General features: G+C 47.8%; 1 protein-coding gene across 1 annotated transcript in view; it reads right to left on the reverse strand.

Annotated features, from left to right (window-relative positions):
• The window catches only part of TENT4B (terminal nucleotidyltransferase 4B), a 42,749-nt gene extending 27,322 nt beyond the window's left edge, over positions 1–15,427 (reverse strand). Inside the window, exon 1 of the mRNA XM_086757921.1 lies at positions 14,760–15,427. Coding sequence (XP_086614047.1) covers positions 14,760–15,307 — 548 coding nt within the window. The 5' untranslated portion in view covers positions 15,308–15,427. The remainder of the gene's footprint in view (positions 1–14,759) is intronic.
• Positions 15,428–15,858: the final 431 nt, after the last annotated feature.

Here is a 15,858-nt window from a genome sequence, read left to right on the forward strand (position 1 = left end):
CCATATTTTAAGCCACACATGCCCTGTGGGAGCTCGAAAACGAAACACCCCAAAAGGTGTCCGTATCAGTAACCTGACAAAACCAGGAAAGCTTAAGGAGCTGGGTTTCGGATCACACACATTTTTCTTCAGTTCAGTTCAGTTCAGTTCACCTTCACAGAGATCTTCTCACAGTTTACGTAAAAACAGACATGAACAAACAGGTATTCCACTGCCATACGACCAATAAACATCACTAAAAATCAGGGTATCTACTGTATAAAGCAGTTTCCCGAGATGCAAACAGAAAGCTTCACTTTGCAAAGAGCAAAGCCCCTTCCACTACAGCCCAGGTGTTTGTCACCGCTCCTGGCAGCACGGGCTGCTATAACAGGATCACACCAGCCGCCTAATCCCTCCACGGCAAGTTAGCCAGGTTAAATCCCACCTCCTCCATCGGGTCAGCTAAGGCAGCCAGCCTCTCCAAAGCGTAGTGGCGGGCATGAAGAGGAACCCCCGAGGGCGGCGGCGGCCGCCACTGCCACCCGACAGCACGGGGTGGAAAGCCGCACCTTCAGGCGACGTACCTACATCCAGAAGACCACCTCCAGCCACCAAGCGATACCCCAGTAGCTCTCAGTATTCACCCACAAACAGCTCGACCTTTCCCACTCGCATTTGTCGTCTGCTGAGTAATTAATGGAATTGCCTTTCAGGACCGAGGGAGGGCAAAATTTTCACAAACAGGTAAATGACTCAGGAAATCAGATCTTGTTTTCAGGACTAACGTCTTTCGGGATTAATCTAATCACTCTGGTAGCGAGCCTGAAAACACTTTTCTGAATGGAGTTAATCTGTTCACGTCAACAATTTGTGGCAGACCAATTATGCCTATTTCTTCAAATGCTGTGGAGCAAAAAAAGATGCCACACAAACGTATATTACAGAGACCTAAAATTTCTATCCTGTGCAAATATTTGAAAACATATGGTATAGCCCCCTATTCTTTCTGCTTAATCAACACCCATTCCTCCAAAATCCTCAAATTAATGTAGCTTTTTATTTATGTTCTGGATTTAACATTAATTTATTGGTTTAAATGCATCAGAAAAAACACTAAAATTGTACTGTCTTATGGAAACAGCCAAAGGGTAGACGAGACATTAAAACATAGGAGAAAGCAGCAACGTGGGCAGTTCTTTTCAATTATTTAAATTGTCATCTCCATCTTTTCAGGTTTTTTTTGGTTTTTTGTTTTTTTGGGGTTTTTTTTTGGTTTTTTTTTTGTTTTTTTTTAATAGATCCTTTGCTTCAATCAAGACAAATGCTATCTTCTTTAAACTGATTCAGGTTATTTCTCATCAAAAGTCCCAAGCATATTCTTTACTCAAGAAGTAATGTAAGAGAGACTCTCTTCCTGACAACACAGAATCGAACATTTTTTGTGTGTTTATAAACCGCAATGTGTGCCTTGTCTTCTAAAATAAATTCACATGAACTAGAATTTTTCCTACAAATATTTGTCATTTGAGAGGAAAAAAGTCCTACTGAACTTTAATCGTCAATCAGATGCCTGAATGAGTCCTACCAGCAAGCAATCTTAAGTCTAACTCTGCAACTGATCCACTGGCTTTTTGCATAAGCCATATGCATACTCAGCCTTGCTCTCTATTTTTACAGCTTTTCCAGCAAAAACATCAAATGCCAACTTGAAAGAGCATTTTGAGAAGTACCCTTGCTTCCCACTGCTTTATTTTTCTTAATCTTACTGTACATAAAAACAATCTAGCTGAATCACTATGTGTGTGGGAACAGCTTCTATTTCTTCCCCGGGAAGTATCTACACAGCATCCCTCCTTCCCGTCTCTGTCAGCAGGTGCTCCGAGTCCGCTGCCTCTCTTCTCCCAGGCGATGGGCTGCCAAAGGCAGGCATGCATTTTGCTAACAGAGGAGTGGGAAAAAAAAAAAAATATTAAGAGAAACTGCTACCTCAGCCTAGCTGAAAGAAAAAGTACTAACAAAAGAACAAGATGAAGTAGGAGAGAAAGGTTTTGTGCAGGCAAAACAAAGTGGGAAGAGCGAGATGGGAAATAGCTGCTCTATTTCACCGTGAACAAAAGGCTTCAGCTCTAGCAATACCTAATAATCTTGAAACACACCAGTAGTTCCGACATCTATAAAATACCACCACAAGGTTTTTCTTTAGCTCACTTGTAGAGAAGTACCAGTCTGCTGGAACAGGTACGCATACAGACCAGCTATGCAGTTCGCAACCCCAAAATTTAAAACACAGATATGTATTTTTAAAAGCCTTTAAGTTTAAAGTGCATCAGCTAGCATGCACTTCACACACTCTGTAATTACAACTTGAGGTAAATTTCCAAACAGCTAAAACCACAGAGAAGTTAAAAGTATCTATTTCCTACAGCGGGGAATCAGTAATTCCTCTGCCTGCCAATTCCCCTTGCTTAAAAAGCTCTCACTCAGAAAGACCAAACAACAGTTTATATGTTCTTTTTTAAACAAGAGTTTAATAACGAGTAAAAGTAACTGCCAGTACCAGCAGCAGTCCAATTTATTTTAGCTGAACTTCCCCAGTAACACAGTAACGTTTGGGTTTGTGTTAGGATGGGAACAAAAGCTACAGCCAGCAAATCCCCGCAAGGCTTGCGAGTAGGCCTGACCCCTTCCGCACCGGCACAACAGGTAGGAGAACGGCGTTTAAAAGTGTATGAGAGCAGTTCTGCAAATCCCACCAGCGGCGTCACTGTTAAACCAGACCAGCGGGACACAGCGGGTCAGCTAACACGCCTTTCTCTCTTCATAAAGCCAGCTATCAGGCTGGCTCTTTACACATCACTAGTATACTGCTACTATTTGTTAGCGTAGTAAATATTATCACGTAAACAGCCTGTGACCTGCCAATAAGTGACACCACGTGCTGTCTGGGCAGAGGCGAGACTAACAGGCTTCCTGCAGGCTGATGAGCACTTCCAACGGATAACGTGTGCGCAGAAGAAAAATCTCCATCTGAAGGCTCTGAGCGGAGCCAGGAACTTGCACTACAGACCTTTGTCACCACGAAAACAGCTGCACGTGTGGCAGGCCACCCAACGCGAAGCCAGGCAACCCTTGCGGGGCTCCAAACAAGGTGTTCTGACAATGAGAACAGCGGAGAAAAGTCCTCCACTTTCACACACGCAGGGGGTTCTGCCTGGCAAATATTCTTCTCCTTCATGACTTGATAAATTATTTCACTTGAAAGAGGAGTTAAACACAAGGAAGGAGAGCGATGCAATTATTAACTCCCGTCTCCTTCCACCAGAGTTGACTTAAACTTTCAAACGTCCACACCAAATAAGCCCGTGCCAGTCCCTACGACGGAAGAGAGACACTACGACAACCTCCGGCTTACGCCTGCGCCTCAAAGCCAAGCCAAAAAGCTGTCTGAAGTCCACGTTCCCACCTGCAGCCGGTACTGCTTTCACACCCGTCCCTGCAAAACGGCAGGGCAGACCGAGAGGGCACCGCGCTAACTCCAGAAAGCCACCTCGCCTCCATCTGTGCGGCAGGCCTGCTCTTCACCTGCCACGTCGGCAGAAGAACCAAGAACAGAATAAACCTCCAAACAGCTCTGCTTCAGTAACACATTCAATCCAACTTAAAACAATTTACTACAGAAATATTAAGTCCAGTAACTAGCCACAGCTGCAGTTTGTTCATACCTTTTCAGCTCCAGAACAAGAGCATTTTCAAATTAAATATGAAGTGCCAACATGCTACCTGGAAAGGCAGTGCAGATTCCTAAAGCCTTCCAACATTTTCTAACATTCACAGTCTCGAGTGGCTTTTTTTTTTTTTATTTTGATAGGAGGAATTTTACATAGCATTTTGGAACACTCAAGGAATATAAAAGTGAGCCATAAGTCACTTTGTTTGCATCTCTCATATTAGAAGTATTCAAAACAAAACTTCTTATGAAAGGATTTTAGGTTAGTTTGTATGTTACACTTACATTCTCCAGGCAAAATGGACAGCGACTCCAGCTGTTCAGCACACATCCAGAACCAGCTTATCACCCATTTATTTATTACTTGTTACTGCACCTTGGTGACATTCTACTACAATACTAATACAAGTTCAGATGCGCTGCTGTCATACCCAAGCAAAATTCAAATTCCAGAAGTAGTTTTCCCTCTCACTTGCAAACCCTCAAAAGCCAGTGGAGCGGGCGCATTTTGAAGGAAGGGGAGGAGGAAGAACCACCACACATACTATGGCAGGGTACAAGGACGGTTTCAGGTCACTTCTTGCTCTAATCATGTGTTATCTTCACAGCAAGGGTGTGTGCACGGTGAACTATGTTCAGATTAAACAAGGCAGTACTCATTTTGGGACTCACGATGCGGTAATATGCTCCCTTAAAGGCATATATTAGAAACTATTTGTTCATATTCTGTTTTTTCCTCCTGTGCTCAGATACCCCCACTCACAAGGGTACCAGAAAAAACACGGGCCAGGAGCAGTAGCACCCAACCTGCAAAACATTGTGGAGAGCTCACCAGCCTCCTCCCGCTCACCACTCCGGGCTGGAAAGCTGCAAACAGCAACCATCAAAACAGGACAAGGCCTCAGCAGATCACAGAACAATGTTCCCTGAGGTCACCTCTGTTAGCCCAGTGATGGAGATGCGCACTCAAGAGCTTTGACATCAGGAACGGGAAGAAGTGCTTCCTTCTGCAGTGTAGGTGATTGGTCTCGTCCCTCAAAATATCTGGAGAAGCCAGTCTCTGTCTGACTAACTCTGTGGGTCAAATAATGGCTTCTTCTTTCCCCTGAAGCTTCAGCTAGCACCTATGCCAGAAAACATAAGCCCAGAAAATACTTCACTGAAATACTTTCCAAGAGTCCAAAACCTTAAAATTCAGAGACACCAAGATATGCTGAAAGGTAACCTACAAAACATTTCATGCAACTACCTCAACTGCTAGGTTCTGCCTGGACATCAGGACAAAAGAATCAGCCCACAGTGGAAAAAAAAAAAAAAAAGGACTTCTAGAGGTTTGAGAATTAAATCCTCACAATTGACCCAGGCCTAGTATCACGCAGGTGAGTGCCAGAACGGGACATCCCTAGCACGGCACGCCTCCTCACACCGTCTGCATGTCGTGCATTAACACTTTCGTGCGCAGCCTTCTGACAAAAGCAGCAAATGGAGAACGAGGGGCTGTGCAGAGCTCTCAGAAAGCCGCTCAAGATCCATCCAACTCACCCACTGAAACTGCTCTCAAAATAATTTCAATAATAATCTGAAGATTAAGCAAACGTGTATAGCATACCAGAAAAAGCGAGCAGAGGATGCAGCAGTGGAGACCAGCTGTCAGAGGAGCATAAGAGGGTCGCTGCGACCTCGGCAAACTGCTGAATCAACAGCAACCAGAAAGAAGAGGTTTCAGCATCCCTAAAGCAGGTACGCTTCAGAGGAGCAAAGGCTAAGTGAACTATTCCAGCATACCACATTCAGTAACTGAATGCCTACAGGCAAACACCACATTACACAAGAGGAAGTTTGTTACTACACAGTTATCCTCTTCGTTTGCTCCTAGGTGCTGCTACGCCAGGAGCTGACACTGCTACTTACTGCCACTGAAACATTATCTTTTACCACCTGTACATGCTCTGCCACATTTGGCCAAGCTGTAACGAGCAGCTTCAGAAGATCACTAGTTACTTCAAATTTAGATAGATTTTAGATAAGAAAACCATTGCAGCGTAGGTGCACAGCAACAAAAGCAAGACAGCACTGTCCTTTCTGCCTAATCTCAAAAGTGATCCAGAAAGAGGAAATCCAACAGCTTGATGAGGCAAACTTCTTTTCCACCGGATGCTCGAAGCAGAGGTGTGTGTAAAGAAGCTGCTTACCTCAGATAATGAACTAGCTCTTCAAGGCAAAAAGTCAACACGAAAATCTTCTCCTGTGAGTACCTGCCAAGTGTGACTACTACAAGGAAAAATCCCCACAGATGAATGAGAGTAAGCCACCGACTGCAAAACACAATCAGAAGGCTAAGTAAACAGAAGATCCTTAAGTACGTCAGCTGAATCACTCAACTGAAGAGTGTGACATAACAAGGTAAAAATTAAATAAAATAAACTATCAGGTCCTCATTTTTTCAAACTGCCTCAATATGGGCCCAAGACCGTGTGATTTGCAATCACGTTCATTATGCAAATCAAGGCAGTTCCTTCCCCACACTACGTTTAACTCAATACTTTAACCAACAGTTGTGAAAAGATTGCCGACCAGGAGTACCACCGAGATAAAGCCACCATGCAACTCCACGGCAAAACTTCACACAATTTTCAAAAACAACATGCACACTTATTTTAGATAAAAGCCAAAATCTCACTGAGGGAGAGAAGGAGTTAAAGGCACATAAAGGAGTATGCTTTTTGTAACAATCTCCTTGAAATAAAACAAACAAAAAACCCCAAAACCAGACAACAAAAAAACCCTTTGCTTTTCGTAATATGTAAGAAAATATCAGTTGTTCCTAAAGTAGCAGAGGAAGTGAATAGCTTAAAAATTAACAGAGTGAGACAAAAACTTAAGAAAAGAAGAAAGTTATGTTATCACACTTCCTCAGTCTAGATCAATCACAACACCAAGAGGTCAGGCAAGGTCAACAAGCTTTGATTAAGGACTGGCTGTCTTCAGACTACCCACTGACACATTACAGCAAGATCAACACCTTAGTCATCAGGCTACAGCAAGATATCCCTCCACGCTGTTATTTTAGCGGTATTCTTACTCTAATTACAGTACGGCATTATACGAAGGGCTTATCTACCTTGAAATTTGTGACTGGTTAATCCCAGTCCTTTCAGATATTACTGGGACCATAAACAAAGTAATTGTAAGCACATGACACTTTAAACGTGTGTACTTAGATCTACCTGGAAGCAAATCTACACTGAGTGAAAATGCTTCTACTCCTACACACGTCTTCCTCTACTGTCCTCATTGCCCTGATTCGGAAGTTTCCAGAGGACTTTAACGCTTGCATTTGCCCACTGCTATGTCCCATTACTCGCAGAATCGCAACGTGGAGGAAATACCTCCACGCTGTCTAACAGCATCTTCAATACAGTGTTGGCTACTTCCCCTGTAATAAATCGCACTGGTAAGATGGAAGAGTGGAAATGCACAGACACTTACTTTGATCCTAAGTTTCTGCTACCATTGTTTTCCAGTAAAAATCCTGTAAAATGCAATGTAAAGGAAATTGCAAGATGTATGCAATACAGTATGGTGATGGAGAGTTCCAGACCGTAAAGTCTTCCCAAGCAACTGCAGCAAGACCCTGCCTCTTTAGCTGCACACCGCTTTTGAATAATTCAGACGTAGTTCTCATGCCACGGAGGACATTACGAGACTGTCGGAGAGGCTGATCTGGAACGAGGGCTGCCAAATAATCTTAATTGTCACCAGGGGAGGAAGAAAATTAACAGATGCTGGTGATGTACCGGCAGAAGACATCCTCAGACCCAGTATGCAGCCAGCTGATCCTCGCACCGGGCTGCTGCGCTGGAACTCCTACCTGCGACCCACCCTTGGGGCTTCGCAGCCGCGGTACGCAACCCGCTCACGGGCTGCGCTGCTCAGTCGCACACAAGTTTTGTGACACAGCTTTAAGGGTCAGGCAGATAACCATCGGGGACAGCTAGCATCAAAAGATCTGTACTGAACGCAGCAATACCAAGACATCAATTGCACGGTTATGATGCAACACGCGAGTATCGCCAGTACAAAGTTATCGGAGGGATTTAAACAGGCTCTAGAGATCTGTAGGAGAGGTTTTTGCACAAACTTACAAACAAGAGTCCTGCCGCCTCAGTCCACACCTATCTCTTGCTTTGACATCATAAGTTCATAGTATTCCTGGAAAAAATTCCTGCTGCGTTATCTAGTGCAGGTTAAAGTTACCAAACGATTAAAGTTCAAATTGCTCCTTCCGTAAAGCTATCTGCAGCCTAGGAAAAACACCTGAAGCCTGCACCCAGTTCACTAGTTTTCCTCTCTTTTTCTTACTTACAGGAATATTTTCTTAAGCCCAAATTTCTAGGCAAAGGGACAGAAAGCAATATTCAAATATGATTTAAGAAATCTCAGCACGTTCAAATAATGAATTAGCATGCCAACTGCTTACTAAGAACAGCAGTAGTATTTATTTGTGTATAACACGCCATGCAAGATTTTCACTGGCTATGTCACTACATCCCTACCAGCACACACACACCTCTCAAACACCCAGGCAGGCTCTGGGCTGCATTTGGCTACTGCTGCCAGCTCCGACACCCAGCAAAGAGAGGGCAGGAACCACTGCTTTACATCACATGCAACACAAACAAAAAACCTGGAAACAACAGTCACCTCTTACACTTTGGCATACGCATTATTTTGGGAGCACATACCCCATACTCAGAGATGTATTCTGAGTCACTGTATTATGAGGTCAATAAAAAGAAATAGGAAGTATTTATATTATTGCCTATTTTGAAAGTAAGGTTATCTATACAACTTTTCAAAACCACATTTCAAAGTTTTACAAATTTCCAAAGTAAAAAAACAGACCTCATACTCCAACTTTAAATAAGTGAATAGAAACCACCCAGGACAGCAAGGTGGTTGAAAGAAAATACTGAAGAAGAGAAAAAAGCAACAATATGCTTTCATTATATGGGTCTCCATCTATTTGTGTTCCCTAGGACCAACAATAACATCTCAGGATTTCTAAAATTGACCTGATACTAACAGTTTGCCAATTAAAAAAGAAAAGCTACAATCCCAACATGGTTTAATATAATACTAGTAAAGATTCAGGGTGAGTAGATCCTCTCCGTAGCACACAGCTACAGAAGGCACGTATCAGCTCTTCGGAATCAGCAAGCGCACCAGAGGGAACGACATACTCTTCCTATTACTTAATATAGACATCTCTATCTCCCAAAAAAAGTCTGCCAAACTTCTGCTCCTTATATAGCCACTCCAAGGTAAATAGGTGCCCCAGTCCCAAACAGAAGATAAGAACTGGAGAAAACAGAACAGTTTACAAGAATACTTTCACACGCTGTTTCCTCACACGTGTAGGAACCAGCAGGCCTCTGAAGTCCTCCCTGGATTGTTCAAAACACGCCGAAACGCTGGCACCTTTCCAAAACTCTGCAAGCTCAAATGGTGCTGTTACACAACGTTGACAGTACGGTTCCTAAAGGCTTCCTCAAACCGCCTTGACTCCAACACCTTCATCCCCTCTCTCCCAGCCCCTCCAAAAGAAGCGATTTCTTCCTACAGGAGGCAAGGGGGAAATATCCGATTTCACTTCCACAAACCCCAGCCGACCACCTTCGAGAGCGGCGCCGGCTGTCACAAGGGTACTGCCAGAACTGTGCTGTGCCATGACTCAGGACCAGACGCAGAGCCATGGCAGATCTTATCAGACCGATACAAGAAAAGGATTTGCACTCGAGTCACATCCCTGCACGGCCTTACAGCTTACACAGCCAGCTACACCGCGAGGAGAGATGCACACGGCGAATTCAACTGCAACCTATCTTTTAACGTACATGTCTTCACTAAATCCAAAATGCACACAACTACTCTAACAGAAGACGTACTAAGAAGTCACACACACACCTCATTGTTGTTTCACGAGAAATCAGAAGCCTGTGCACAAAAGTGCTCATTTCACTTCTGTGAAGCATTTGTATGCATCAAGTAATACAACAGCAAACCAAGCACCACCCACGCATTTGGTTTAAGCACCTAAGAGTGCATGATGAAAAACAACACAATTGATTAGGATTTTACCAGATTTCCCTAAGTTAGGTGTTTCGCTGCAGGTACACATCCTTGCTCTGCTCACGCTACGCTCAGCTCTTTGTGTTTGTGCTCCAACCTGCGTAGAAATCATGCTACCATGCCTGATACCATCCAAGGGTCTGGGCAAATAAATAAGAGCTAAAGAGACACCGGGCAAGTCGTCTCAGGCAGACTGAGTTACTGCAGCTACGTGTCCTCCGGTCAGCTGGAAGCCTGCGGAGAATGAGCTTGTGCCTGCCTTAATGCACTTAGCTGCTTTCAAAAAAGAGATTGAGAGACCTGAGAAGCTGACAAACTTCACATGAAAAAAAATCATCAGAGAATTTCTGTAGCAAAGACATATGGCTTTAAGCTATTTTCTTCCTAAAGTAGTTACGATTTTATTTCATGGTATCCTCTGTAATCCTGGGCAACATGCTGGGACCTCTTCTATCAGATCAGCTGAAGCCTACTCAATCTTGTGCCAACCAGTTCAGCAGCCTGCGAGTGCCTGCACATCCATGTGCACACCCCTCCTCTGGGGGTGACAGGATTCTCTCCCTTTCACGGCAAAGTTTCCATCAGTAATTCAAAACTGTGCATTCAGTACTCCAAAATGCACTGGTTGCTATTTAACCCAGGTTCCTCCTCAGCAGGAACATGACAGACTCTCCTCCTGAAACTCACATATTAATCAGGGTCTGGTCTTTGGCTGCAGATTCCTCTGAAAACCACCCAGCTCCCTGCAGAGTCCCAAACGTCACATCTCCTACCTGGGAATGGCGTATGAACTGGGCTCTTTCCTTTGGCGCTAGAATCACAGAAACAGAAGACAGGCCAAACTTACGTGCAAGTCTTTATTTTGGGGTTTTGTTACACTTAAGGCTTCTGGCTTCAGCAGCTCTTGTGTCACCTTTTAGCTGGGCTCATCCAAACTCAGTGAAAGCTGTAAAACAGCCATTTCAGTACACCAAATACTTTTTCTTCCTCTTCAATTGTGCCACTTCTAACACTACTTACTGCTGCCCTTGGGACACAGACACATCCTCAGAATCCCCTCCAAAACCCCAACCTGCAGATCCTCCTGCGTCCTTGAGTTCTGCTACTAACTATCCTGACAAGGCAAACCCAATTAAAAATGCGTTAAGTCAACAGTAACATCATACACATGCTGGAAAACTTTTCATTCATTTTCTGTGCTGTCTGTTCTTTTTAGCAGTACTGTCCGCTGACAAAGTCCCCAGAGGATGTTAAGATGCGCAGGCTGAATCCGACTGGTGCAAAGCAACCTGCAGGCAGCACTGGACCATTGATTTACAGTGATCTTTCAGAAGTCACAAAGTTAGAGTGCCAGAACAGAGTACCCACAGTGCAAACATCTACATTATTAATAGAACTGCAAGTCTGAAAACTCAGAATAAGAGAAAACACTGAAGACAGGTCAGAATATGATGTATACGATAGCACCTTTAAACTGGGAGGGGTAAAAACTGGCCCCGTGTTGAATGTCTGTATTTCAGCACTGGCGAACGTTAGCAAATACTGTGCACACTTTGTAAGAAACCTATCTTGAAATTAAAACCAATACCGTTGTGGGATTTTTTTTTTAATTATTTAGTTATCTCTTTGTATGTATAAATAGCTTTAACTAAGAAAGTATGTTTCTCAATAAAAATTAAAAACCTGGAAAGAAAAAACTCGAAAAATTTGTCTGAACAGATACTCAGCTCTTAACCAAGATCTTTACTATTTCAACATGTTTACCTTACCTAAATCTTTAAACAGCTAGCTACACGCTATTACAGGTTTACAGAAACTGTCCAACTAGCTAAAAGTTACTGGGCTCTTTTTCCAGACAGCTGATCAATATAATTGCGTATTCAGAGCTGGTTTTGCACAGCCGTACAGACAAGTGACATCCTTGCACTGGAAATATGAATGCCACATGTCAGCTCTCAGCTGCGTTTGCCAGCAAGTTAGGCCTCATCTGTCTCAAAACTGGACTGCTCCACAACACCGTCGTATTCAGAAGGCTGAAAATTTAAAGCGATTAACTGCACAAAATTACAGGATGGGATATTGGGAAAAGTATTGAGAGCCTTTACTGTTTTTTTTCACAATTTGCATTGAAACAATTAAGGAAGAAAAAGGTACCTGTTAACACACAAGTAATGCTGCAACAGAACTGCAGGTATCTTTTTCCCCCAATAACTGTCAGAACTAGTCAACGCAAACTTGGGAATTCATGTTGGAAGTAATTAATTTATAATATTTGCTTTAGCAACAGCCTCATTTGCTAGATACAAACCTCTCTGTCCATATTACTGCTGGGTGTCTCAAGACCTGAGACAGACACCTTCCAACAGACAGTCATTAAAACGAAACTTAGACGTGGGAGCGACGGCAGCACCTCAGCGCGCAGCACAGGCAGCTACACGGGAGGCTTCACGCGGCCTTGCCGGCAGCCAGCCGCTCACACTGCAACCTTCACAAGACGTAAGCGTTTCCTACGCTTTCCTAAGAGGCCTCGGCTCCTTTTAGGAATTGTTTTCACAACTTCTCATTCAAGATCTGTTAGCCAACTGCCTCTAAATATCTTTGGAATGAACAGCTTTTTAGAAGCAAACTCCGCTCCCATAATTTAGGAAAAGCAGTGTAGGGGTGCATCTAAGAGACACTCTACCTTACTCTGCTTTGAACAAAGAAAACAGCTAAAAACTGATCTCAGCATCACAGAAATACATGCCACAAAACAGACAGTCAAGCCAAATGTAGACTAACGTATTTGAGTACTTTTTGATACTACTAAACAAAAAATAGCCCACAACGTGCTTGCACTTGGAGTCCAAAACTGATTCAACCAAAATTCTACTCTAGCAACAGACACCACCTTGCAAGAATACTTTGGTACACTTGTCATTACCATTACTATTAATCTCTTGCTGAAGCTCACCCTTTCCCCCTCACTCCACATCTTCAATACGGGGAAAAGGTTTATGCATTTACAAGACAGAGAAAGGCACTTCTGAAAACGTTCCTCAATCTTCAAGTAAATAAGTGACAAGCTAGAAGACAGAGTCCAAAAACTAACTTAGAAAAAATCAGTACTTGGTATGTTTTGCACACATTAAGTCATGCAAAGAAAGTTACGGAAGGTTCCAATGTACAGTGACTACGGAACTTAAAATAGCGCACTTCTGCAGCGTCATTTTATGAATTATTATAACCCCAGCAGCAAAGGTAACATAGGAGCTGGCATGAAAATAGGGAGCCAGGGCTGGTTAAGAGTTTGTCTTCCAAAGCGACCAGCAAATCTGAATAGTCATGTTGACAAATCTTAGAGAACGGTAACTTCAGAAGGCAAAGAAGTCAACATTTTCCAGTAGGTACGAGTTGGGCACACAAGAACTGTCGCACCCAAATCATTACGGATTGCTAAAATGAGCTCTTCCGGGCCTTCGGCTGTCACCAGACACCTCCGCCATTTGAACCCTGGAGCCCAGCCAGACTTGTCTGTAAAGGAGCAGGATTGGAAAGGGTATTACACCTGCATGCACCGCACCAGAAATCCATACTTAACAAGTCAAATACACGTCAACGTGCTCTTGCTGCAGGGAGGAGGGGTATGCAACGGGTCAAGGTAAAGGTTATCTTTTGAAAAGCATGAACTTAGGAAAAAAAAAAAAAAAAAAAAAAAGACACAGAAGTTACTAAATGTCTTTTATCCAGGGCATCACCCATATCAAAAGGGTGTTTAAAAAACAGGTGGAGGGAGGGCTCCAAAACAGTTTTCGGGTACACAGAAGATACATGTTTGCCTGCCCCTGATCTCCATGGGCTCGTGCAACACCAACCAACGAGACCTAAGCTAAGGTAAAAACACTAGGGACAAAACACTCAGATCAGCACGCGCATTCCACGGTCAGACACCCATGAAAACCATTAACAATCCCATACCGAAATCCATAACGCTCTACACATGCAGGCAAGTTTATTTCTGAGAGCGGGTGCCAGCATGCGTGCGTGCCTTCTCTGTCTGGTCTCAGGAAACACGCTCCCGGTGTAACCGCCCAGTCTGTGCGCTTCCTTTGAACAGCGGCAGATAAAGATTTTTTTTTTTTTTTTTAAGTTACAGCTCCTGCTACGCGTGTGTCCCACAGGCAGCCCAAAGCTCGAGAAGCGCTGCCCAGAGCGGCTGCGGAGGGCAGGGCGCGGGGCCCGCAGCTCAGCGCCTCACCCGGCCCCGCAGCGGCTGCGTGAGCAGCGGGGGTGTCCGACACCCCCAGCACCGCAACCGCGGCCGTAACCCCGGCACAAGGGCGCAGCGAGCCGCAGGCTGCCGGCGGAGCGAGGCGCGGTACCGGCTGACAGCTCCCGGCCCCTGCGGTGAGGCGTGCCCGCCCCAGCAGCACGCACACGGGCACCCCCGGCGGGCGCTGCCCCCCCTCCCCGCCGCCGCTGCACGCGTGTATTCCCCCCGTCCCCGAGGAGCCGCCGCCCCGGCTGGCCGCACAGCCCGGCCCGGGGCCGCTGGCCCCGGAGGGCAGGGCGCCCGGCGCCGCAGGCCGCTCGGACGACGGATACCGGCAGACACCAGCGGGGCCGGGCCGAGCGCGCACGGCCGCTCCCCGCCGGGCAACTGACAGCCCGCTGCAACTGACTGCCCCCGCCGGCCCGGCCCGTCCGCCCTGCGCCACCCGCCGAGTCCGGGGCCCCGGCCGCGCCCCAGGTGCCGCGGCCCAGCGTCCCCCACCCCGCCACTGCTGCCCGGCCCCGGCGTGCGGCCGCACTCCCTGGGCGGGGAGGCCCTCGGCCCCCGCCTCCTCCGGAGGCCGTGCCGGGGCCAGGCCCGGCCGCTGCCCGCTGCCCGCTGCCCCCTCGCCCGCCCGCCCTCCGTCCCGGCGCCGCGGCCGCTCACCCCACGACTCCCTGGCTGTAGTTCCTCTTCTTCCAGGGGGTGCCGGTGTAGAACGGCTCGGCCAGGCCGGCCTGGGCCCGGGCGGCCGGCTCGTCCCCCAGGGCGGGGGCCCGGCCCTGCCCGGGGGGCCCCAGCAGGAGGCTGTAGTTGAGCCCGAAGGTGCTGGCCTTGTTGTCGCGCTTCCTCTTGTTGCTGGCGGCCGCGGAGGAGGCGGCGGCGGCGGGCGGCCCCCCCCGTGCGGGCCGGGCCCAGGCGGCGGCCCCCGGGGGCGGCGAGGCCTGGTGGTGGCTGCGGTTGTGCTGGTTGTTGGCGCTCTCGAGCGGCAGGAAGTCGGGCTGGGGGTCGGCGCGGGGGGCGCGGTACATGCCGGGCGGGGAGGCCGGGCCAGCCCCGGCGGGGGCGCTCTGCTGCTGCTGCTGCTGCTGCTCCTGCTGCTGCTGCTGGAAGTAGAGGTTGCGGACCCCCTGCGTGGTCTCCCAGATCTGCATCCACAGGCGGTTCGAGGGGCCGAGCTGCTCTGGCTGGAACCAGGCGATCCGGGGATCCATCAAACGGGGACCCCACCCCGGCTGCCTCCGCTCCCCGCGCCGCGCCGGCCGCCGACGCCGAGACCCTGTCACCGGGTCCCAGCGCTAATGGCGGCTCCTATGGAAGGGCAGCTCCGCGCCTGCCTGCTCGCTGCCGTCGCTCCACAGCCCCCGCCCCTCCTGGCGAGCGCGGCGAGGCGGGGCCCGGCTGGGCCGCCGGCACACGGGCCGCGCGCAACCGAGGGGGTGGCGGCGGCGGCGGCCGGGCCCCGGCCTGGTCCCGGCCTCCCCGCGCCCCTCTGCCGCCGGGCCGGGCGGCTCTCGGGCGGGAGCGGCGGCGCGGCCCTCAGCGGGGAGCAGGCTGCCGGGAGAGCCGGCGGCCCCGCGCTCCGGGGGCGGCGCTGGGAGGACGAGCCCTCGCCCCCGCTCCCCCAGCCCCGCCGGCGGCAGGTGCAGGGCCCGGCCCCGCTTCGGGGGGCGCGGGGGTGCTGCCTCTGTCAAACCGCGCGGCCGGCGCCTGCGTGCGTTCGATAACGGCCGCGTTACCCTTCTACAACCGTCGGCCGCCACGG

The sequence above is a fragment of the Chlamydotis macqueenii genome, chromosome 13 (assembly GCF_036417535.1).
Source record: "Chlamydotis macqueenii isolate bChlMac1 chromosome 13, bChlMac1.mat, whole genome shotgun sequence".
Classification (NCBI taxonomy): domain Eukaryota; kingdom Metazoa; phylum Chordata; class Aves; order Otidiformes; family Otididae; genus Chlamydotis; species Chlamydotis macqueenii.